At 42.4% G+C, this 26,593-nt stretch overlaps 1 protein-coding gene across 1 annotated transcript in view; it reads right to left on the reverse strand.

The window, feature by feature from the left end:
* Positions 1 to 17,802, reverse strand: part of LOC145392363 (limbic system-associated membrane protein-like) — a 157,247-nt gene extending 139,445 nt beyond the window's left edge. Inside the window, exons 1-2 of the mRNA XM_080266765.1 lie at positions 17,658 to 17,802; positions 15,093 to 15,253 (exon numbers count right to left, since the gene is read on the reverse strand). Coding sequence (XP_080122891.1) covers positions 15,093 to 15,253; positions 17,658 to 17,802 — 306 coding nt within the window. The remainder of the gene's footprint in view (positions 1 to 15,092; positions 15,254 to 17,657) is intronic.
* Positions 17,803 to 26,593: the final 8,791 nt, after the last annotated feature.

Consider the following 26,593-nt stretch of genomic DNA (forward strand, 5'->3'; position numbering starts at 1 on the left):
CCAGACACCCTCTCCTGTCGCGGTTAATAAGATTACAATTTTGAGAAACTGCATTATCCAAGAATTTGCATGCATAATGGTGGCCGCTCACGTCACCGCCCCTTCCATCCCACCCTTAAAAACACCTGCTTCTATTAATCATTGTTTATTGCTATCAAACCTTTGGAAATAGTAGGCGGCCTAAGAAAAAATAATGTTAGATGTTTATAGTAACGTTATTTTCCCTCTCATGGTCTGGACAACTCTCAGGCCCGTATTCTCGTCGGTTAAGGAGACTCCCTGACACCTCTTCCTTTGCGACTTATTTTCTGGAGGCTTCCTAACACCTCTTCCTTCGCAATTTATTTTTGGAGGATCCCTAACACCTCTTCCTTCGCATTTTTTTTTTTTTTGGAGGCTCCCTAACACCTCTTCCTTAGCGACTTATTTTTTGGAGGCTCATAACACCTCTTCCTTATCGATTTTTTTTTTTGGAGGCTCCCTAAAACCTCTTCCTCGGCAATTTATTTTCGGATATGGCTGGTTACTATGTTATCCATGTTGAGTATGGCGATAACACAATGACTTAGGTAACACAAAGGTGAGTCAGATGTAGTACGCAAAATAAGTCGCTTAGGAAAAGGTGTGACGCAGCTTCCTTAAACGAAGAGAATACGGATTTTCGTCTTCTGCTCCAGCTAACGCCAGACGATTTTGTTCGGCGAAGAGTAAGTCACAGGAAACTTGTTAATACTTCACTCTAACATCTATCTTCCCAACCACCACGTAAGGAACACACACACACACACACACACACACACACACACACACACACACACACACACACACACACGTAAAGTATTCGTCCGAGATTTTACTGTGATTTTGGAGGAGTTTATGGCAGAGGAAGAGCATTTGATACACCTGAAAACCCTGGCATAATCACACGCTTGCTGGTGGCACTGAAATGAATGATCGCAGGTGTCATATATTAGTTTTAATGGCCATGTGACTATGCTGCTTGATCGTCGGAAACTTCAGCTTAAACTTTGCTCCACGCAGACGCTGTCCCGGGTTCACGTTTGGCCAATTGTACATACACATACTGGAAGCTGCTGACATTTTCACGAAAGATCTTTTTCCTCCTGACTTTTAATCCCTCGAGTTTATTTATCTATTTCATTTACTGATTTATTTGTATTTGTTTTCTGCTCATGTCTTTTTTCTGCATAACAAGCATTTACTTATATCTGGAATTCAGATATAAGTAAATTGAAAATTCAATACTGTCCGAAATGGGTGGTTAAAATTACTGTTTTTATTATTATCATTACTATTATTATTATTATTATTATTATTAGTGTTATTATTATTGTTACTGTTATTATTGTTATTATTAGTTAGTATTATTATTATTGATGTTCTTGTTGCTGTTACTATTATTATCATTATTATTAATTATTATTATTGCTATTACTTACCACCTAGAATCGCCTTTCCAAACACACAACATAAAACTCCTCTCGCTCGTACAGCAACTATTTTTTTATGCTCATCATTATTGTCAGGGCAAAAGAAAAGCACATTTTTATACTGTAACATAAAACTCGATGCTCTCCAAGTGTTACAATATTTTTTACAAATTTCCTGTTGCTGCCACTGGAAAAACTGTACTCCAAAAACATTTACCCAGTATCAAACCAACACAAAAAAACTGAATGTTAGTGTATTCCTGTTACCGTATTATTATTATTATTATTAGTATTAGTATTAGTATTAGTATTATCATTATTATTATTATTACTATTACTACTACTACTGCTACTACTACTGCTACTTCTACTACTACTACTACTAATTCTTTTTAAATATCATCCTGTCATTAAAAAAAACACTAAATTATCTGTAAAGCGTTTCAGTAGCCTACCAAATAATATAAAATACTAATATGTCAATACTTCTTAACTACAGCTGTGATACTTCACACCTTAGTCTTGTATTGGAACTGGGCTAAGATGACAATGATGACCATTTTCAGAGTTCTATCTATAAATCTATAGCCAGACGCCATAATCCCAAAATGGGTGGTCGTTTGTCTCTGAGTTAGTTGTTTTGCGGGGAGGGGCACTGATCCTCAGCCAACCCAGCTGCTGATACGTACGGGACACGTATGGGTTGGTTATATGGTCACCACTCAGGGCTGTAAATGGTTTCCTGGCTTACAGGAAACCATTACACTTGCCACACAATGTAAAGGCACATGAAAAGGATAGAAGAGTAATAAAGTGACAGGAAAGATGGGAGAAATAGGAAGAGAGGAGGGCAGACACAGAAAAAGAATTACAAAGGTGAAAGAAGATGTAGGCAGCACTACATCAAGTGAGTGGATGATGGTCGTCACCACCTATTTGGAAAGCGTTATCTAAACCAAAAATAAAAACCATACGAAAAATGTCCAATGTTTGGCGTAGAATAAAGGCAAATTTCACTCACCCCGGCAGTGTATCTGGCCAGGAAGCAGAAAAGGATGCGAGTGTTTATCGTGGCTGTGAAATATCTGCGTTAAGAGCATGATTGAGGGATGGGCGGGAACAGCGTCCATCTCAGCGGTATCGGGCCGGGTGAAGGATGGAAGGAAAGAAGGAAGGAGGAAGGGATGGTGATAAAGAACGAACGAAGTAAGGAAATAAGTGAGTGAGAGAGGGAGGGAAGGAAGGAAGGATGGTTGTAAGGAACGATGGAAGGAAATTAGTAAGGAAGGATGAAAGGAGGGAAGAAAAAATATAGAAGAAAGGATGGTTAGAAAGAACGAATGAAAGAAGGATGAAGGAACGAAAGATGGGGACAACGGAAATATAGAGGAAAGGAAGGATAGATGTATAGAAGGAAGGAAGGACGCAAGGAAGAAAATAAAGACGGAAGTGAGTAGGTCGGATAGTAGTGGCTTAACCCTTTCACGATAATCAAAAAGGGGGAATCATCATCATCGTCATCATCATCATCATCATCCCATTCGTCTCCTATTCTCACAAGGAACGGGGACGTGTAAAATCGTACCCTAATCTAATTAATGACGTGAATTAGAGCAGAAGGAAAGCTGACACTACGAACTCCTTTCCTCAGCTGCAGGAGGTATGAGACTACTTGCATTTTCGATACACTGTGATCCCAATACTATACTGTCCACTTTAACCTGGCCAAATTCTATCCCATACGCTGAGTGGTAACAAGAGACTGACATTAGAACATGAATCTAGTTACAAAGAAGTGCTATGGATTCTGACGACAAAACTATACTCTGTTTAATCTAACCTGGCCTAAAATGACTCTCTCTCTCTCTCTCTCTCTCTCTCTCTCTCTCTCTCTCTCTCCTGAATGCTAACCTGTATCATGAGATCAACACAGGGATATGATGCCAGTGGTGAAAAGGAAACAAAGTAATGTCTTATTCTGTCACTGAGCTAACAAGAAATGAGCTGCAAAAGGACGAAAATCACGGCCAAACAATCCACTTCAATCATACAACTTTCATTTATTTATTTATCTTAGTTATTTTTAGGTATATTCTCGCTACCTCCAAACAATTTCAGTAAGTTATGAGAGAGGCTTCCAACTGGAGGGGTTAAATAGAGCCTTTATTAACCCATTCAGTTTTATGGCCAATTTTTAATATAATCGTCTGGAGAGAGCGAGATAACACGTAGGATGGTCCACATATAATACTTCTCTTCCAATCCTCCTGGTGATTTCTCGTGGAGACGGCTCTGTCAGAGGTATCAGCGTCTACCGTGCATCATTTACTCATTTCCCACTCCCTATGTCACACCCACACCAGCAGACTGAACCTATCGTACAACTTGTTACGATAATCCAGGGTATTTCTCGTGGGCCGCTATTTACGGACCACCCTGAACAGAAAAGACATCCTCGGTCTCAAGCGGTTAAGGAGATTGAACAATATTGGAGTGCAACGGGGAGCAGCGGGCAACTCCCCCATCCCTGCCCCTGGTGGGATGGGGAAAGGCGGGTCACTGCCCCATCCCCACCCCTTTAACTCGCTTTCCACATCTCTCTAGGGATATAAAACGAGGGATTGTATTGTTTCTCCCCCATCCAAGGTGGTGGATCTCACAGCCCATGGGACTTAACCCCCTATCCCCTGGGCCTGATTTCCGTCACAACAACACTGTATTACATTCAAGAGCAACTACGTCTGTGTGTGTGTGTGTGTGTGTGTGTGTGTGTGTGTGTGTGTGTGTGTGTGTGTGTGTGTGTGTGTGTGTGTGTGTGTGTGTGTGTGTGTGTGTGTGTGTGTGTGTGTGTGTGTGTGTGTGTGTGTGTGTGTGTGTGTGTGTGTGTGTGTGTGTGTGTGTGTGTGTGTGTGTGTGTGTGTGTGCGCATTCAGCTTCTAAAACCTAAAGTTTTTTTTTTTTCCCCAAGCTTATAAAAACTTGAAGCATGAGTTATTTATAAGTACAGTATTTAGTGCAGGAATGTATGTAATTGGTTATTGGTTTATAATTAATCATTCTAACTCCCGACCTTCATATAACTCCATTTGAAGGAGTTTTAGTTTGTCTAATTAATCACAGTGCTAAGGTAATACAAAATCTTTCTTGGTTCATGTAAACTGATGTATTCTTTCAGGTTTAATTAACATCTTACCAGCCTTTGAGGACGGCCATACTTATTTCGGATGTTATTTAAGAGGAATGGTAAAAATTTCCAGCTTCCCTTCGTATATTACTTACTGTACATGATAATTTAATGCCACTAGTACATCTACACAAAATGAACTCGCAGTCACCACTAAACACTATCTTGGGACTAGTGGTATAAAGGTGTTTGGTGTGTAGTTGTTTAAAGTACTAGATTTAAAGCAAGAAAATCAATGCACTATCATTACAAAAATCGTAGGGTAAATACCACAACAATAATATCAATCAGCGTAACACGTATTATACACACACACCTCTCTAATTATGATCCTGTCAGCAAGATCAACCCTGCATTGACAAAAGTGAATAATGTATGAAAACAGAGGGAAGGGACTTGAGGGAATCAATACGAGATTGATGATTCATGTGTCATTCTTCAATGCCAACTTCTCCCTCAGATCGAAGTCAGAGGAGAATGGGAACTTGGCAGCGCTGAGGATACATTTCAGCGCCGAGATTAACGAGGAGACGACCAATTTCTTTTCTTAGTCTAGTTAGACGACATCATTTATATATTTCATTCTTCATGATACCAGCCAATTTACTATTCTCTGTTTACCATGATCTAAAATTCCCATCCCTCCATCATGACTGCTGTTACAATATATTTACACAAGAAAAAGTCACGAAGAATTGCTACAGAAAGGATGCATACCCAGAGTACTGTCTTTTTCTGCCACTCAGCTACATGAAATAAACTGTAAAAGGATAAAAATCTGAACCCAGTTAAAGTGAAGGAGGTATAGCACTGGAAGCTTCAGGATACTTGTTAAGGACGGAAAGTTATTTTTTTTTTATTTGCATTTTACGCCATGGTTAACGGATCTTCAAGGGCAAGAGGTCAACTCTGGAACTGTCTTCCTCCCTCTCTCTTTCCTACTGCCCATGATCTCCACTCTTTTAAACGCCGTGTGTTCAGGCATCTCCAAATGAACGGAACTTGAATTCGGCTCTGTTATTTTTGTTTTTATTTTTTCTTGGAAGGAACAATTTCGCGGACTTCTGGCCTTTCGTTCCTTCACTGCATTAACAGAAAAACGTACGTAGAGCTGAGGAAAATCTTCTGTTGTTACTGGGGAAGTGATCCAGCCCCACCCCGTGCGTCAGTCACAGTTCACGGTTACAATTAAGAGTCGAAAGGTACAGGTGCTTAACTGCTTCAACCTGAGGGCGTAATCTGCAGTACATTCTTGCTACCTCCACACAATGTACTCTACTTCGGAAAATTTCACGTCCTTAATTGTCTGACAAGACTGTATATATATTCCTCCCACATCAAGACGCCTCCCTTAAGCAAAAGAAATCAACTACAGGTATCAAGATCAATATATTAAAGTCGCACAGAGTGAAAATCACCAAAGACGGCAATAAAAGTTGTGATTTACTGCTGCAATTCCTCCTTCCTATCAGACGAACATTTTTACGATCTCAGTCAATTCTAAGGTCTTAATCAGTCCTGGTACAGTCTACGAGAGCGCATACCTTCGCAAAAGCCAATAAAATTTATGATTTATTCCTGCATCCCATTCCGGATCCATCTCGAAATCTAATCAACTAAAAAAATAAACACAACGCGAGATAGATACTGAAAAGGAAGCTGTGAGAGAGAGAGAGAGAGAGAGAGAGAGAGAGAGAGAGAGAGAGAGAGAGAGAGAGAGAATAGGGGTAACTAATGCATTTCAAGCTTTTACCCAGCGTTTCATGGTTCCTCTGTGTCACTATGTAAGGGAAAGACCAGGTGATTATAATTTCACGTCTGCCCTCTCTCTCTCTTCGCTGCCTCGCTCTTTTTTCTCTCTCTTCTTTCTCCCTTGTATTATCCTCTTCTTTGTCGTCTCCTATGCCTCCTCTTTTCTTCTTTTCTTTCTGCTTTGCTTATCTTTCATCTCCCTCTCGTCCCCCACTCCCTCTCTCTAACACTTTTCCACACTCATTCCTCACCCTATATCCCCCAAAACACACACACACACACACACACACACACACACACACACACACACACACACACACACACACACACACACAATTATATTCTCATTTCGTCATTCCCCTTTTCTCCCTCCCTTTTTACCATCTACCTTTCCTGTTCTCACACCCTTCTCCTTCTTTTCTCTCACATCCTTCACATTTATTCCCAAATATCGTGTTTTCCTTCTCTCCTTTCGTCATGCCAGTTTGTCTTAATGTTTCTCACTTCCTTATTTCGTTCTCCTACTTGCATTATGCTCTCTCTCTCTCTCTCTCTCTCTCTCTCTCTCTCTCTCTCTCTCTCTCTCTCTCTCTCTCTAACCCACTCCCCTACTCCCACTTCCTGCTTCTCCCACTCATTCGCATCCTCTCCATTTTTTCTCCCTTCTTTCACACCGCTTACTGATCTGGCTTGTCTCTTCCCTCTTCCCCCTTTACCAATAACGTTTATGCTTCCTCCCCTTCCTTCACGTCATTCGTCTACTTCTTCTCTCCTTTCCTTCTTCTGCCTCCCTGCTTTCCGCTTCCTATGGTTCCTCTTCTCACACTCCGTCACACTCTCTTCCCTGCTTCTCGCCTCCTTCGCATTTCATCTTGTGTTTCCTCTTTCCTGTCACTATTTACCATTAAGTTTTTACCCCTCCTTGTTTTACAGTTTTTCCTTCTCCCTTCCCAGTTTCTTTACCGCCTTTCTCCCCTCTCCTTTCACCAATATCATTTAAGTTTCTGTTTCCTCTGAAGATTTCTATGATTTCTCTCTTTTCTGCTCTCCTGCTTCCTGTCCTTCGGTAATCTCTCTCACTCATTCGCATCCTCCTCCTTCCTTCCTCTTCCTTCACACTACTCCCCAACGTTGTGATCCCCCTTCCCTCCTCCCTATATGCCAGTTAAGTGTGTGATCCTTGTTACTTTGCTTCATCTTCGTTCTTTTTTTATAAGTACGTCTCCCACAGTTATGACCTCTCTCTCTCTCTCTTTCTCTGTCTGTCTGTCTGTCTGTCTGTCTGTCTCTCTCTCTCTCTCTCTCTCTCTCCAGTCCGTTGTTCCCTTTCCCTTTTATGCTTTTACCGATAACATTTACAGTTCTGTCTCCTTTAAAACATTTCAATTTCCTACGCTTTTTCCCCTTTCCTTTTACCTCAATACTTTACCATCCACGTTCAGACACTCATTCGCACTCTGTTTTTATCACATCCATTCGCTCATCACTCTTCTCACCTCCATTCACACCCTCTCCCTCTTCCTTCACACTTCCTTACGATCTCCCGTTTTCTTAACTTCCATAGCTTTTGTCAAATACATATACTGTTATTATTCTTTCATTCTGTTTTCTTTCCTTTCTTATCTTTCCCTATGTTGTTAAAAATCCTCTGTTTTGATGCTCATTCTCAAAATATCAATTCTCTCGCTCTCTTCACAATTCCTACCCCCCTTCTCTCTCTCTCTCTCTCTCTCTAGGTTCCTGCACATTCCCTTCCCCTTCTCACATTCATTTGCTCAACATTCCCCCTCCCCTCCTCCCCCGCACCCCATTCCCCACCCCCTCTCTCTCTCTCTCTAGGTTCCTCCACACTCTTTTCCTCTTTCCACACTCATTCGTTCAACCTCCCTATCCTCATATCCTTCCCGTCTCTCTCTCTCTCTCTCTCTCTCTCTCACGTCTCCACAATCCCCTGTTTCCCTCGCCTCTCCTCTGCACGTCCGCACTCACAAAAGGCCTCTCACCTCCCCAGCGAGATATGAGACAGACTTTTTCCTTTCCTGTGATCTTCCGCTTAGCTGGATCACGTAACACCTTCAGTCAGATTTTCATTCTTTCCTCCTAATTTTTCTACTGCGTTCTTGTTTGCGGGTGATGATATAGGAGGGCAGGAGGGCAGATTTTTTCTTCCATTCTAGCCAGCGGGCAATAGCATTACGTAAAACTGCCCATTATTTTAGATTCTATGCTCACTACAGCGCAATTACATTATTTCGCTTCAGGACATCAAAATTGCTTTCAGTTTTTTTATTCTGGTTATGAGTGCTGTACACCAGATATTTTTATTTTGCTATGGACGGACATCGTAATTACTTATATATATCTACTTTTTTTTTTTTCCAGCTGAGGATAGAGTTAAGCTTAATGGACAGCACCATCACTGAAACAATCTTTATTCTATTCAACATTTCACCTTATAATAAACATACTGCTTCTTGGGACATCATGATTGCTTTTTCTTTTATTTCTCTCTCTCTCTCTCTCTCTCTCTGCAAGACAATTTTGTACAGCTAAGAGTAACCTCTCGTGAAGAAAGGGTTAAAATCCAACTCATACCTTCAAACACACACACACACACACACACACACACACACACACACACACACACACACACACACACACACACACACCGTAAGAGGGGCGTGAAAGGGGCTGGTTTTCTTGTCATTTGAAGAGGCATACCTGCGATATATATGCTTATTACACGGGAAGGGACATTAGCATATAAAAGAGGCGTCCGTGCAGGCTGGCTGAAAACATTCATCCACGGTGTTATACGGGTAATTGCACCATGTTATTACCACTGTACAGGCAACAGCAAAAAAAAAAAAAATAAATAAATAAATAATATAAATCAACTGTCACTATGCTTTTTTCTGAAACACTATATGAAATGTTTTGAAATAGTGTAGGTATTCTGCCTCAAAATTAGTTTATTAGAGAGAGAGAGAGAGAGAGAGAGAGAGAGAGAGGCTCACAGCGTGCGTCACATGCTGAAACATTATATATAAATCTTTGAAACTGTGTACTAAAAAAACAAATAAATTTTTTAGACATCCACTGCACTTCATATTTTAACAAGGTGAACGAAGAGCTGTGAAACACTGTACTGCAGACGATATCAAAATACAAATATCACGACTCCCACTGAACTATACAGAATGGAACACTTAAAGTCCAACTATGTCAGGGGTGTGCAAACCTGTCACTAGAATACATACAAACATACATAACATATACACAGAAACATACACATACACACACCTACATACACACATATTCATATACACGCGCAGGTACACACAAAAATACATACATACATAGACATGCACACATATATTCATACATACACACCCATCCATCTATCAACCCATACATACATACATATATACACATACATACATAACATACATACATATATACACATACATCCATTCATCCATACACATCCATCCATACATACATACTTGCATAGAAATAATTTTGCTATGTTGTATTTCAGTAACCTTGCTATATACATTTTTTGTACTTGTCGACATAGGATCCATCGCAGTCCCGGATTTTCAACTTACTCAAACTTAGCCAAAACCTTGTTACATAAACTCTCTCTCTCTCTCTCTCTCTCTCTCTCTCAAAATTAGCAAACACTTTTTTTTACATAAATTATCTCTCTCCTCAAAATTTGCAAACACTTTTTTACATAAAAATATTCTCTCTCTCTCTCTTTCTCTCTCTCTCTGACAAAACGCATAACACCGCTCTTTAACATTCTGAAATATGAACAAAACACTGTGATAATACGAGCCATTCTCTAACGTATGAACAATTATTATTATTATTATTATTATTCTGGTACAATAATTTTTTTCTATATGGCGGGGATATTTCAAAATGACAAAACTTTTTCATTTTCCTAGTAATATCAACTGGGGAAAACTGGCAATTCAGGCTGCGGATGAAGCATTGGAATTATATAATGTAATTTTCCTGTAATATCACCGTGGCTTTAGTTAAAAAAATATAATAGTGATAACATTTACAAATAAAATATTAATAGTAATAGCAATAGTAAGTAATAATAATAATAATAATAATAATAGTAAAAATAATAATAATAATGATAATAATAATATTAATGATAATGATAATAATAATAATAATAATAATAATAATAATATAAATAATAATCATCATAACAACAATAATAATAATAATAATAGTAATAATAATAATAATAATAATATAATAATAATAATAATAATAATAATAATAATAATAAAATAATAATAATAAAATAATAATAATAACAATAATAATAATAACAATAATAAATGCGATATATGACAAGGGCGTGCTGGATTGAAAATTAAATAAAGCTATTAAAAATGATGACAACAGAGGTAACATTTTTAAAGGATACCTATATGATTAAGGAATAAGCTAATTTTCACATACATCTATTTCCAGGCCTGCTATTTTTTTATCTATCTATCTATACCTACCTACCTGTCTATCTATTTTTACTAATTTGCGGACACAATTACCAATACCGTCATTACGATAAATAACGAGACAGTGAGCAATGATTTACGAAACTGAGTATTACTGTCCTAAGAATCCATCAAACTTCCCCAAATACTGTGTAAGAGTTTATTAATTTTTCGCCTCTGACTCTCCAACCCGTCGCTATAGAACCGTTTCGCCAGGTGGAATGAGAGCCTTCCTAAGATCTCTTCCTCAGCGATTTATTTTGTACATTTTAGCTTTGTATTTCTTTCAAAGTTAAGATGGAAAATTATGTCGATATTAAGCCTATATTAATATTACCAAAGTAAATGAAGTGAATGTCTAGGTGTCAGAGGCGTATAATGTAGCTATGATTTCTCTCTCTCTCTCTCTCTCTCTCTCTCTCTCTCTCTCTTTGCATATTATATTTTTCTCTCTTCTGGAAAGCTACTGTGGCAAAGTATGTAGCTGCTAAAGCCCTAGGAATATTACAAAAATGAATTACTAGGTTTATCAGGTGTAAAAAAATAATAACAAGAAAACGGTGCTACAAGAATAAGGTACAAAGAATAAGGTGCTAGCAAAAATATGGTGCTAGCAATAAGGTGCTAGCAAGAAAAAGGTGCTATGAATAAGGTGCTAAGAATAACGATCTAGAAAGAACAAGGTGCTAGCAAGAATAAAGTGCTAGCAAGAATAAAGTGCTAGCAAGAATAAAGTGCTAGCAAAAATAAAGTGCTAGCAGGAATAAGGTGCTAGCAGGAATAAGATGCTAGCAAGAGTAAGGTGCTAAGAATAAGGTGCCAAGAATAAGGTGCTAGCAAGAATAAGGTGCTAGCAAGAATAAGGTGCTAGCAAGAATATGGTGCTAGCAATAAAGTGCTAGCGAGAATAATGTGCTAGCGAGAATATGGAGCTAAGAATAAGGTGCTAGTAAGAATAAGGTGCTAAGAATAAGGTGTTAGAAAAGGAATAGGGTGCTAGGAAGAATAGGGTGCTAGTGAGAATAAGGTGCTAGCAAGAATAAGGTGTCAGCATGAATAAAGTGCTAAGAATAAGGTGCTAGCGAAAATAAGCAAGAATAAAGTCCTGATTATTTCGCATATTACACCTTTCTCTCTCACTGCATGTTACTCTGCCTAGCTATATCGATGCTAAAGCTCTAAAAATATAAGGTGAATATCTAGCTTAAATCACACGTAATATATAGCTAAGAATAAAAAGTTAGAAGAATATATCGTTTTAAAAAGGGGTAGAAATATAGCTAAGAATAAAGACATGGAAAATCTAGCTTGAAACAGACGTAAAATAAGCTAAGAATAAAATGGTTAGTATAATATCCAGCCTGAAATAGACGTAAACTATAACTAAAAATAAAGAAGCTAGTACAATGCCTAGAAATGCTACAGGAAATATGCTCCCCCTTAATATTCTCACCCCTCAAATGCCACCTAAAAATACCCCCATCCCATATTCTCGCCCCCCTCGGCCCCCATTCTCGACCCACCATTGTTGGCCGTGTGCGAAATTGATTGGAGAGGGAGAGAGAATTCTTTTGCACAATTAGAGGTCGTTTGATCTGGTTGACCGACGTTTGTTCGTGCACTTTCGACCTCAAATGGGCCACTGTGGGGGGCGCCAATAACAATTTACAGGCGGAGAAGACGAGAGAGAGAGAGACAGAGAGACAGAGAGAGAGAGAGAGAGAGAGAAATTCTTGTGACGCTTCTTTTGTCAATTTTTTTTTTTTTTTTTTTATTGATTCTCTACTTCCCCAAACAAGAGGAAATATGAAAGGAAATTGGATAGCCATTTCCTCCTCCTCCTCCTCCTCATCATCATCATCATTATCATCATCATCATAACCATCATCATCATCATCATCATCACCAACATGAATTTATAAAGTGAGAGAACTTTCAAAACCATGTGTAGTGATACACAAGATTAATATTTCTGTACCCCAGTTAGTTTCCTGATAGTTGGAACTTTTCCTCACTTCCATAGGAGACTTTGTTGTAACTCTTCTAGGCTTCCGATTCTGGGCATGGACTTAACAACCCTTCTCTGAGGCCCAGTTGTCTTCCTACCTATTTTACACCTCTATTTTTATTTTTTGTATATTGCACCTTACGTCTCTTCTGTCATATAATTTTGAGATCAACTTATTCTGCTTGAAAAAATATAAAACTCGTTATCAACGGGAGAACGAGCAAAACAGTCACTGAGGAAAACGCGTTACGACAGCTATTAAACCAACGAAAATGGGACTCAGGGGCGTATTACAAGTGGCTTTTGCACACTATATGACGCTTTTTCCTCAGCGATTTTATTCTGCCCCAGTACAGTTCAATACCCTCTTCTATTTTTTTATGCACCCTTTATCGATATTAATGCGAAATGAATACCATACGACAGAATACTGAGGCACTAAAGCAGAACAAATCGCTAAGGAAGAGGAGCTACGAAGTATACAATGCGACTTATATTACGGACATCAGTGTCAAGAGTGAAAGACCTTCCCTCCTTTTTCACACCCACTTCCCTGCCCTCCACTCCTTCACCCGCCCACGACACACACCCGACAAGAAGGGGATGTCATAGCAAGGTTGTAGCAAGGTCATAGCAAGGTCGTAACAAGGTCACAGCAAGGTCGTAGCACGGTCATAGCACGGTCGTAGCATGGTCATAGCACGATCGTAGCACGGTCGTTGCAAGGTCACAGCAAGATCTTAACATGACGATAGGCACTGGAAACCTGTTGGGAGGGAGAAACTGCATGACCATCAATTTTTGCCTCAGTCTTCCAGTGTGGCCCCTTCTCTTCTTCCTCATTCTCGGAGTAACTAAAAATCTTGCTGTTTTCAGGCAGTCGCAATGTGGCTCAATCGGTAGAGAGTTGGCCTGCAGTCCTGACGGACCCGGGTTCAAATCCCACTGAGGCAGGGAACAGTTTAAGGATTTGAATTTCAGAAAAATCAGACTTTACTGATCTACCAGAAGGCCCGCCGACATGTCGTAAAAATACCCCCGCTAATACCAATACACCAGTCCTGTATGAGACAGCCCTAGCATGTATTCAGTATGGACGGTGGGTGTTAGCGCCGAAGTGGTGACATGTAGAGGTGTGCGGTACGTAAGAGGACTACTGGGCCTTGAAAGCAGGCTGTGCAGCCTATGCCCAGAGTCGGTCACACACACACACAAAAAAAAAAAAAAAAAAAAATCACACATAGCCTCTGGGGCCCTATTCAGAAACTTTCCCGAGTCTAGGTGCTGTGTGAGACTGTTTGTACATATGTTTGTCTTCACTCATACAAACACCATAGACCTAACATCCAATTGCTAAATGATAAAGACAAAAAGTACGAAAAATAAAACCAACTGTGCTACAAGTTACTGTGAGTGCTATTTAGGTTTGTTAACAGGAGTAATGCACTAATATCCTTTACAAATTTGACTCCCGCTAGTCCATTAGCTATTGTTCTTGGGAATGGTTTCATTAGCTGGAGAAGAGCTAAGAGTGACTCCTTGACCGTAAGACAAGAGGCAGTTTACTTCACTTTTTGCCTCGCGTAATGAAGGACGTGGGTCGGTGTACTGCGCGTGCCGGTCCTGAAATGTTTATTGCGCTCATTATTCCCCGCTTTTACTTCGCCTTCCTGCTTGCTTACTTAGTGATGGAGAGGACGCCTTCATGTAGTGGCACTGATATGACAGGGCCTTTGGAGTTACCTAGTTATACAATCGTCCCTCACCTGCCTCCTATGTGGTTTGTTTTAGTGCATGACAATAGTGTTTGGCAGGTATGTAGTGTGGGAGTGTGGGGTGCGTATAACTTTGTAGTGTGTCGCGCACTCGTACACACACACACACACACACACACACACACACACACACACACACACACCATCACGTACTCTCGAACAAAGGCTGTACAACCTTACCCCACAATGTACGAACACCCTAGACCCGAATCTCACCTCTGGGAAGCAGAACTTACCACTCCGACGACGAGATGTTAATAAAAGAAGAAGAAAAAAAAAAAGGACATCAAACACAAAATCACGAAAGCCCCATAACAAGAATCCAACCAGCACCATCTAGACCCATACCTCAACCTCTAAATAAATCAATAAAGTAAAAACAGAGCCACCTACCACTCTGTTGCCTAGGTGGTTGACGCGGCAGTGCAGGTAGGCAACGCGGCCGGTGGAGGTGACGAAGTTGACGGTGGTGTTGTTCTCGAAGGCAGGGCGCAGGAGGGGGTTGTCCCAGATCTGCTCTGGTCTCGACGGAGGCTGCTCACGAGACAACCCACCTAAAGGAGAAAGAAAGGATGAGGATGAGAGACTGGCAGGGTATTGAAGGAAGATAAGAAACCCACCTGAAGGCGACTGAGAGAATGGGGATGCAAAACTGATTAAGTATTGGAGGAAGATAAGACACCCACCTGAAGGCGACTGAGAGAATGGGGATGTGAGACTGATAAAGTATTGCAGAAAGATAAGAAACCCACCTGAAGGGTACAAAGAGAAAATGGATGTGAGATTGATAGGGTATTGGTGGAAGATAAGAAAGATAACATTACACCCCTTCAGAAGAAAATAAAAAGGCGAGACTTTGAGGGTACTGGAGAACGATGACATAAATCCTGCCATTAGAAAAAAAGATGTGGGACTGAGAGGGTAAAGAAATATGTGAGACTGAATAGGAGCCGCGGGGAAAGATGGAAGATTGAGAGGGTAGTTATATGCGAGATTGAGAGGGCAGTAATGGTGATGATGGTGGTAGTAGTGGTAGTAGTAGTAACAGTGGTAGTAGTAGTAGTAGTTTTTGTTGTTGTTGTTGTTGTTGTTTTAGTAGCCCCATGTTCCTCTCAAGTGCGAACCCAGTGGACTGCAGGTTGAAAGTGCACCTTTCCTCTAGCCCACCAATCTCCTTTTAGGGAAGAGGAAGGAAGTTGAGGGACGTGTGTTTTACCTGACAGCGAGGCCACCCGTTCATATCAATGTCAAAGCGTGAAGGCGTCCCTCTCCAGCCCCTCATCACAGTGAAAGTGTTAATAGTGAAATGTTCCTCCGCCTTCCCCTTTATCACACATTCATAACACCCAGGCGGCCACGTGACAGCAAGTGCGAGAGTGGAAATTCTGATGAGAAGTTGGATCTCTCTCTCTCTCTTAAAATAATACATTCTCCGTTTCCTCTCATTTATCTTCAATGTCGTTCTTTCATCCGTCTTCATTTCTCTCTCTCTCTCTCTCTCTCTCTCTTACTGTCACCATTTCTTCTCATTTATTTTCACTGCTGTTCCCTTCGCCGTCTGTATCTCTTTCTTCCACACAGTCTCTCTCTCTCTCTCTCTCTCTCTCTCTCTCTCTCTCACTGTCACCATTTCTTCTCATTTATTTTCACTGCTGTTCACTTAGCCGTCTGTATCTCTTTCTTCCACACAGCCTCTCTCTCTCTCTCTCTCTCTCTCTCTCTCCTCATTTAACTCTAAGGACTTTCACTTCGCCTGGTGTAATTCAGCCGTCTCCATCTCTACCTGTCTCTTCCACAAACACCAACTATCTCTTCCACATTTTCCAGTTTTGTCTCTTCAGCACTTATGATCAAATGCTTAAAACAAATATACAGAATGAAAAAAAGACGAAAATATTTGCAAATTCGGAGCCAAACACCGTTTTACTCAGGCGATTTCTTATGTTAGCGTTCAGTTTCACAGCGTTCGTTCAATTTCGCTGCTCACACTGTCTTCCATATTCTCAGCTATCGTCTTTCACAGTATCTCACTTGCTTTTATTTTATTCTCAGTTTGGTTCAGGTCACAGTCTATAATTCGAAGTCATCAGTCTTCATCTATCTATCTATCTATCTATCTCCGTTGATAAACCATTCCTAATCAGTGCACTTTCATTTGCCTATCTATCTACCTATTTATCTATCTATCTATCTAACTACCTACCTATTTATCTATCTATCTATCTAACTACCTACCTATTTATCTATCTATCTATCTAACTACCTACCTATTTATCTATCTATCTCCGTCACTAACCGATCTCTCTAATGCACTTACACTCGCTAAACCCTTCAGATCGAGGACGTCCCAATCATCAAGTATTCCCTGTTACCATATAAAACTCACCAAAAGAGGGCAGCCAAAGACGTCAGATACCTTAATTAAGACTACACCTAACCCCTACAGGTGGAATATTCTTTCATGTGCTGAATATTAATGTCTGGGGATGCAAAGAACAAAATATTTATAGGAAGAACAGAGCATATATAACGAGAACAGTGCAAATATAGCAAGAATATATATAACAAGTACAATACACATAAGGCGTCTTCGTGTTGCAAGGGCTAATGTGAGACAGTCAGCATCATCTCAGCTTGCAAGGAGATGCAGCTTGAATTTACAGGCCGGTGCATCAGAGACAACACCTTCCCCTCCTGGAGATTATCTTAAACTTAGCTCTTCATGCTTAGCTGCGTCCTTGTCTGCCCTTCTGCCTGCCTCTCTGCGTCTCTGCCTGGCTTTCTCTCTCTTGGCTTTCTCTCTTCTACCCACAGTTCTTAGTCGCTTCGTCCCTCTGCCCTCCTGCCTTTCTCTGTTCTGCCTTCTGCCCACATCTTTTCCTCTCTTCCTAAGTCTACCTGTCCCTCTCTTATCTTTCTTTAATGTACCCACATCTCTTACTCTCTTGCTCTGCCTACCTGCTATCTCGTCATTCTCTATTCTAACCTCTTTATGCCAACTCTCTTCCTCTGTCTGCTCCCGTGACTTTTTATTCTCCCCACACCTCTTTATGCCAACTACTCTCCTCTGTATGTCTGCTTTCTTGTCTTTCTCTCCCCGCATTTCTCTTCCTCTGTCTGCCTGTTCTCTGTTCTGTCCACACTTCTTTATGCTGACTATCCTTCCTCTGTTCCCTCTCTTGCCTTTCTCGCTTCTGCCCACACCTCTTCATACCAACTCCCTTCCTCTGTCTGCTTTCTTACCCGTCTCTAGTTTGCCTACTCTTGTTTGTTTATCTGTTTGTTTGTTTGTTTGTTTTTACAGCATATTCTCTTCCTCCAACTGCCTGCTTCCTTGTCTAAATACAGTCTGCCCACACCTCTCTCTGCCAACACCTCTGCCAATGCCTCTTTCTGCCCATACTTCTATTTGTCCATGTTTCTTCTCACACCTGTTTCTGCCAACACCTCATTCTGCACACACTTCTTTCTGATCACACCTCTATCTGCACACTCGTCTTTCAGCCCAACGACATATATATTTTTTCCCCTTCGCCGGTCATTTCTTTTTCCTGATAACCTTTGCTTTTGTATTTAATCTTTTCTGACAACCATCTATTTTGTTTTCATTTTGTTCTTTTATATCTACGTTACCTGACCTACCTTCCTTCCTCCCTTCTTTCCCTTCTTCCTTCCTTCCTTCTTTCTTGTTAACCACCTGACGCTCACATCCTCCCTACACCCCTCCCTGCTTCTCTGCTGATCCGTCTTTCCAGGTTCCTGCTCTTCTACTTGCCGGTTCCGATATGCTTTCCATTCTACCTGCTTGATTGCATACTTGTTTGTTTGTCTTCCGTATTTTCCTGCTTTCCTTACCTTATTTCCTGCTTATCTTTCCTAATTCCTGTCGTCCTAGCCTGATCTTCTTCCTGCCCTCCCTGACATCCTGCTATTCTTACCTCATTTCCTGCCTAACCACTGCCTATTTTCCTTAATCTCCTGCCTACCCACTGCCTATTATCCCTGATCTGCCTACCCACTGCCTACATTCCCTGATTTCCTGTCTGCCTACCTTAACCTCCTCTTCTCCTCTACCTTCCTTCTTAATTTACTGCCTACCCTCTGCCTACCTTCCCTGCTTTCATATTTCATCCTCCCCGCAGATTCCTCCGTCCATTTTCCTGCCTGCTTATGGGGTGGCTTCCTACCTCTTTACCCTGCCTCCCAGCCAACCTCTTTATACAGCCTCCTTGCCTACCTCATTACTCTGTCTCCTCCCTGCCTACCATTTTACTCTGCCTCCCTGCCTACCTCCTTATTCTGTCGTCCTGCCTACCATCCTACTCTGCCTCCCTGCCTACCTCTCTGCTCTGCTTCCCTTCCTACCCCTTTACCCTGCTTCCCTGCGTACCTCATTTGCTTCCCTGTCTACCTCTTTACTCTGCCTCCCTGCCTATCTCTTTAGTCCGCCAACCTCTTTACTCTGCCTGCCTGCCTACCTCTTTACTCTGCCTCCCTGCCTACCTCTTCACTCTGCCTGCCTGCCAACCTCTTTACACTGCTTCCCTGAATACCTCTTTACACTGCTTCCCTGAATACCTCTTTACACTGCTTCCCTGACTACCTCTTTACACTGCTTCCCTGACTACCTCTTTACACTGCTTCCCTGCTTACCTCTTTACCTCCGTGCCTACCTCTTTACTCGCCTCCGTGCTACCTCTTTACTCTGCCTCCGTGCCTACCTCTTTACTCTGCCTCTGTGCCTACCTCTTTACTCTGCCTCTGTGCCTACCTCTTTATTCTACCTCCGTGCCTACCTCTTTACTCTGCCTCCGTGCCTACCTCTTTACTCTGCCTCCGTGCCTACCTCTTTACACTGCCTCCCTACCTACCTCTTTACTCTGCCTGCCTGCCTTCCGTCAACTTCACCGCCTCTCTTCATGCTCATTTTCCGCCTGCCTTCCTCCCAACACTTTCCTTCACCCCCCTCTTTCCTTCCCTTCGACATTTAATTTCATCCTCCATGTTTTCCAGTTTCCTGATCGTCCTATTGCTCCTTCACCTTCTTCCTTCCTTCCTACCCTTCCATCATCCGCGTCTCCTTGTTCTCCTTCTTGTACTTTCATCGTTCTCGTACTTCCTCTCCGTCTCCACGCCATCTAATTTCATCCTCCGTTTTTTTCCCCTCATTTCTTATCGTTTTCCATCTCCTTCTCACCTCCTTCCCTTCCTCCCCTTACCAACATCCTTGCTCTCTGTGCCTTCCATCTTCCAGCATCTCCTTTCACCTCCTGTCCATCCACTTCTTCGACATCTAATTTTGTCCCGAATTTTTCATGTGATCAGCCTACGTCCTCGTCTTCTTCTTGTCATTCTTCTTCTTCTTCTTCTTCTTTTTCACTTCCTATTTGCCTTGCTACCTTACCAAAACTCATGCTTGTTTTGTTTTGTCCTTCCACCCCATTTCCTTCATTACTCTCCTGCCTGATTTCCTACCGACTAATATCTAGGCCTGCTTGTTTGTTTTCCTCCTCTCCTCCCTCCCTCAGTCTCCCATCTCTCCGTCTCTTCGCCATCTCTTAATTTCATGCTGTATATTCTCCTGTTACCGCTGCCTCACCTTCCGTCTGCCTTATTACCTGCCGTGTCTAAATTCCTCCTTGCTTGCTTTCCTCTCGGCACCTCCTTCCTTCATCTCCCCCTTCCCTTGCCTCCTACATCCTTCCTTCCTTCCTTCCAACACAAATGCCTGGTTTCTTCCCTGAACCCATTCCTTGGATTATTCCCTGCTTCCTTCCTTCCTTCATCTTCATGCCTGCTTCCTCCATCTCACCTTTCCTTCCCCTCCACTCTCCTTATACTCATTGCTCCCGTCATCTGCTTGCCTGCCTACCTCTGCCTTATTACTTCCTGTCCTGCCTTCCTTCCTACCATGAATACATTCTTTTATCTTTGTACCCAGATAACCTTTTACCTCAATCCTGCCTGCCTACTGCCTGCTTGTCTGCTTCCTCTGTTCTACCTTCCTATCTCCTTTGTACCCTGTTCTCTTTTCACCTGCCTATCCATCTACCCGCTGCCTGCTACTGCCTATCATCTACCTCCCTGCCTGCCTGCCTGCTTTCTCTGTTCTACCTTCCCATCTCCTTCGTACCCTGTTCTCTTTTCACCTCCCTGCCCATCTACCCCGCTGCCTACTGCTGCCTACCCATCTTCCCCCCTGCCTGCCTACCTGCTTTCTTTATTCTACCTTCCTGTTGCCTTCGTACCCTGTTCTCCCTTCACCTGCCTATCCATGTACCCCGCTGCCTGCTACTGCCTACCCACCTACCTCCCTGCCTGCTTACCTGCTTTCTTTATTCTACCTTCCTGTTGTCTTCGTACCTTGTTCTCCCTTCACCCCGAAGCCTGCTACTGCCTACCCCCCTGCCTGCCTGCCTGCCTGCCTTCATCCGTCAGCTTATCTCGGGCGGGAGGGAGGCAGCACACGACACGATTAATGAGGGAAGTTGGCGCGGCGGAGAGCTTGCACGGGGTAATAAATCGTGGAGTGTCACTGTGCCATTTATTTGTGCCAATATAATTATCTCTGATCGCCGCTCATTAGGAGGAAATGGACTGCCTGAGGGACTAAATGGGGTGGGAGGAGAAAAGAGGGGCTGACAAAGTAGGTGGGAGGGGAAAAATGGAGCTGAAAAAGGGGGTGGGAGGGGAAAAAGGGATTGACAAATAAGGTTGGAGTGGAAAAAGGGGTGTTACATATGGGGTGGGAGGGGAAAAAAGGGTTGACAAAGGGGGTGGGAGGGGAAATGAGGTGTTCCAAAGGGGGGTGGGAGCGGGAAAAAGAGGGGTTGACAAAGGGGGGTGGGAGCGGGAAAAAGAGGGGTTGACAAAGGGGGTGGGAGGGGAGAAAAAGGGAGGTCGAGAGAGAGAGACATTACCCCATTAACTCCATTGGTGTTGTATTTATTGTTTTTCTTTTATTTTTGTTTTCAAGCGATTTCTTTCAGCTTAGGAAAAATCTATATTATGGAAACGGTTTATTAGTGCTAAATCTAAACCCCCCTCCCAAAAAAACCCCTAGGCTATGAAAATCGTCTGGTGATTAAAGAAGAGGGAAAGAAGTCGTAAGGGTTAGAAGGTATGAAGTAATGGGATGGAAAGTAAGAGAGAGAGAGAGAGAGAGAGAGAGAGAGAGAGAGAGAGAGAGAGAGAGAGAGAGAGAGAGAGATGAAGAAAAAGTCGATGTGCCAGACGGAAAGACAAGAGAAAATGCCGGAAGAAAAATGAGGAATTAGAAGATATAAGAGAGAGAGAGAGAGAGAGAGAGAGAGAGAGAGAGAGAATGTGAGGGAAGGCATGGAGAAAGAGGAAGTGAGCAGCAGAAGACAATAAAGAAATGTGAGAAGGGCGAACAGGGATAATTGGAGATCATGACTGAGTTTCGCATTCTCTTCGTTATGGAAGCTCCCTAACACCTTTTCTTAAGCGACTGATTTTGCCTACTGCATCATACTGCCCTATCCTATGTTTAATAATTCCTTCCAATATCGCCATACTCTGCTTAAATAATATACAAAGGGCTATTAACCAAGCATATCAAAAAATAAATCGCTAAAGAAGAGGTGTTAGGGGCGACAATACGGGTTTATGTATGCAGTAATGGTAAATGTAATGAGTTAGGATAGTATATTAGAGACGAGAGAGAGAGAGAGAGAGAGAGAGAGAGAGAGAGAGAGAGAGAGAGAGAGAGAGAGAGAGAGAGAGAGAGAGAGAGAGGTGGATAGTCGGAAAAAGGATTGACAGAGGAAAACGTGAGACATAATTATAAGGAATCGGGAGGAGGCGCAAAATAATGGGAGGAGGAAAGTGAGTGAGGGGGCGATAGACGAGAAATACACATAAAGAAGGAGAGGGGAAAGAGGCGCAGCAATTAACAGGTGAGCAGAGGAGGTGTGTGACAGAAGGTATATATAAAACAGAGGATCATGTGCAGAGGAAAGGGTGACCTGACGAGTAATTGCAGTAATGAGGGTAACACACGAAGGGGAGGTAAACGAAGACGACACAAGAAAGATAAAAGACATGGGGAGAGAGAGAGAGAGAGAGAGAGAGAGAGAGAGAGAGAGAGAGAGAGAGAGAGAGAGAGACAGACAGACAGACAGACAGACAGAGAGAAAAACAGAGAGAGAGAGAGAAAAACAGAGAGAGAGAGAAACGGAGACATCACAAGAAAGCCAGATAAACAGAGGCACCACAAGACAGATAAACAGTGAAAACACAGGAAGACAAGATAAAGGGAGGAAGAGGCAAGGAGACAATGGCAAGTAACAAGTACAAATTAGAGCCAAAACAGAAGTGACAGAGCTCTATGATGACAAATAACAGTAACATAAACACCAAGACAAATAGAAGAGGAGGAGGAGGAGGAGGAGGGGACGGCAAGAGCGAGACACAATGACGCACCTGCAAAAGCACAAAATTGCGTCATGTCTGAGGAAAGAGGGTATTACGGCGATATACATAAGGACAGTAATAATAACAACAAAGTAAGTGCAGATTATGAAGTAAGAGGCAAGTGTGAGACGAAGTGATACTGGGGCCTAGACACAAAGAAGCCATGTCTAAGATAAGAGGGTACTAAACACGATACGATAAAGAGAATGGCTGAGAAACTGATGCGAGAGACTAACGCGAAGTATGTTGATAAGGGAAACAGAGTGGCTATCTTGAAAAACAGAGGCAAAGAAGAACAGGAGCAAATGAGACGGGAAAAGGCAGGAACGAAAAGATAGGAGAGAAGACGGCCTAGACACAAATAATGTAAAAATTTGAGGGCAATAAGAGAATCTAACACGAAGGAATATGACTAGGAAAACATACTGGTTACTGTTAAAAACTCTATCATTAATAAAACAGGAAAAGATAAACAAAACAGGAAGAAATTATGCCGATATAATGCAAAATATATGACAAAACAGAACGATTACCAAAAGAAACAGTGGCAACAACAGGAACAGAAAACGGGAAGAGACGAAAACGAAAGACGGGAGACTACACAGAACAGACACAAATTATACAGAAATTTGAGGTAAGGGAGCCCTGCAGCAATTGTCGGGTCGTCCTCCACACTGCACCACCTCCCTTACGACCTCCAGCATTCCCGGGTTACGAGCATGCCAGGTGGGGTCGTATTCTCGTAAGCTTAGGGGGCCTCGTAACATTTCTTCTCTAGCGATTCATTTTATTACATTACACCTAGACCCTCCCAGTGCGGTGGCGTCCTTTCTGTTTTTGGACCCTTTCAGCGCGATGAGGCACTTCTACTTTTATTCCCCTCAATTATCGAAGAGGATAATATTCTCTAGTACTAAATACACGTTAGTCAATTTTCTTACAGACATAAAAAAAAATACTATCGTGCATTGTCCAGACGTACACTAGTAAGGAGGGGATGTGTGTGTGTGTGTGTGTGTGTGTGTGTGTGTGTGTGTGTGTGTGTGTGTGTGTGTGTGTGTGTGTGTGTGTGTGTGTGTGTGTGTGTGTGTGTGTGTGTGTGTGTGTGTGTGTGTGTGTGTGTGTCAATGGGGGGTAGGGGCACTTGATGCTTAAGACTGTCGCAAGAACAGTAAACATGGAGGCATCAACCCAGGTCAACGCCTTACCCTCCTCCCAGCACACCTCTCACAATTCTCTTAATGTATTGGCCTCTCCTCCTCCTTCTCACCCTTACCTCCCCCCATTCCTCTCCTCTTTATCTCTTCTCATTTCGCACCTTCCACTTGGATGCGAGTGTCAGTTCTCCTCACTTCCAGTCACGCATTGCTTTCCTCATTTCCTCCTACTGCATTTCCTGCTTATCTCCTGTCACTCCGTATCATCCACTTCGTTATCAATGTACTGGAGGGTTTAATACTCTTCTTTACTTCCTGTCATCTGGCACCTTCTGGTAACGCACTGGCTTTCTCATTCTTTCTCTTGTTTCCTCCTACTTCATCTCATGTTTATGTCGCCGTTTCGTATCTTTTACTCTGGTGTTTCTGTTAATTTCTCTCATTCGTCCTCTTTCCTGCTTCCTTCCCTCTTATTCTAGTTTTTACCTTCTGGCATTTGCTACCTTCGCCTTGGGTGTTCATGCAGTGTTCCTCGTACTTTTCGTCACTTCCTCCCACTTCCTCTCCTCATATGTCTTGTCATTTTGTGGTTGTTAGTGCTCTCTCTCTCTCTCTCTCTCTCTCTCTCTCTCTCTCTCTCTCTCTCATTCTCATTTCCTACCTTCTCGGCTGTTAATGTAACGGGCTTCTGTTTGCTCACTAACTTTTCTGATCTCTTTCCTCACTTGCTGTTCCACCTGCTAGAAGTATTGATAGAATATTCATCTTATTCTACCTCCTCCTTCCTTCTCTCTCTTCTTCAGCTCCTCTCACATGCCTTCTCCCATTCGTCTTACTTCCTATCTCTTCCTCTTGTCTTCCTGTCTGCTACTCTCTTCCTCCTCCCTATCTCCTTCAAAACTTCTCCACTTTCCATCATCTTCCCCGTCTTAGTATCTTTTTACAATCCTCACTTCTCGAAACTCCTCCATTATTCTCCCTCACTTCTCGAAACTCCTCCATTATTCTCCCTCACTTCTCGAAATCCATCCCCCCCCCCTCTGTTGGTCAATTACCTAATCACCCTTTCCTATTTCTCCCAGTCTCGAAATCCCCCCTCTTCCTCCTTTCATTCCACTTCTTCCATATTTTCATCCCCTTCTTTCTCTATTCCCTCCCCCAGTTCCCCCTCTCCATTGAAGCTACCTCTCTTTCCCTCCCTCTCGACACCCTTATTTTGATCATTTACATTCCTTTCCCCTCTACCCTCACTTCTCTCAATACACTTACCGTTTCGTTCATTCCCAAAATTGGTCCTCTCCCTATCCCACCCCCACTCTAACCATCCTCCCCCCTCTCTCGTCTCCCCCTTCTCTCTCACAAACTCCGCCATTCTTAGTCCTTCTACCAGCTTCTTCCACTAGCTAATGACTCTGTTTAACCCTTCATCTACATCCTAAATTCTCCCTCTTCCTTTCCCTCCCCCTCATTCCCTACTCTCTTCTCCTTCCCTTTCTCCTCTCTCCCTTTCTCGACCCAGCTGTTTCCGTGCCCTCATCCTCCCTCCCTCCCACCCTCCTCTTTTGCCCCCCTCCCCTCCAGCTCTCCTCGCGGCCCCTTTCCTCCTGACGGGTAAACTAGATCGCGGGGTCATAAGGGTGTGTGTGGACGAGGTCAGTAGCCGGGCCAAGGGTCACTTACAAGGGGAGTTACGACCTGAGGCCTGATGAAAGACTGCTCTCTCTCTCTCTCTCTCTCTACCATTTCTCTTTTCCTTATCTCTGTATCTTTCCAATCTTCTTTTCTTCGTTTTCTATACGTTATCTGTCGCTTTCCACATACTAACAATTCTCTCATCCTGTTCCTTCTTCATTCTTTCATTCTATATCATGTAGCTTTCCTTCCTTCTTTTCCTTTCTTCTCCTTGCTGTCATTTCTGTCTTCTATACTGTCTTTTTATTTTCCTTTCAGTTTCTCCTTTCCTCCTTTACAGTCTCAGTGTCCTACCAGCATTGGCTATTTCTCCCTCCGTCTCATCCCTAAAGTTCTCTCTCTCTCTCTCTCTCTCTCTCTCTCTCACGACCGTCTCATTTATTTTCTTATCTTTTTGGTTCATACTTAGCCCCTCCTCTAACTCCGTCTCACCCATGAAGTCCCCCCCCCTTCTCTCTCTCTCTCTCTCTCTCTCTCTCCTTTGCTTTTCCTTTTTTGTTTGCCTCATACTTAGCCCCTCCTCTAACTCTGTCTCTTCTTCAACTCCTACCCTTTTTTTCCTCTCTGTCTAATATTCTCTTTTTCTTCTAACCATCATTCCCTCTATTT

Source organism: Coenobita brevimanus, chromosome 22, assembly GCF_032717465.1.
Source record: "Coenobita brevimanus isolate Jiangsu-jjx chromosome 22, ASM3271746v2, whole genome shotgun sequence".
Classification (NCBI taxonomy): Eukaryota; Metazoa; Arthropoda; class Malacostraca; order Decapoda; family Coenobitidae; genus Coenobita; species Coenobita brevimanus.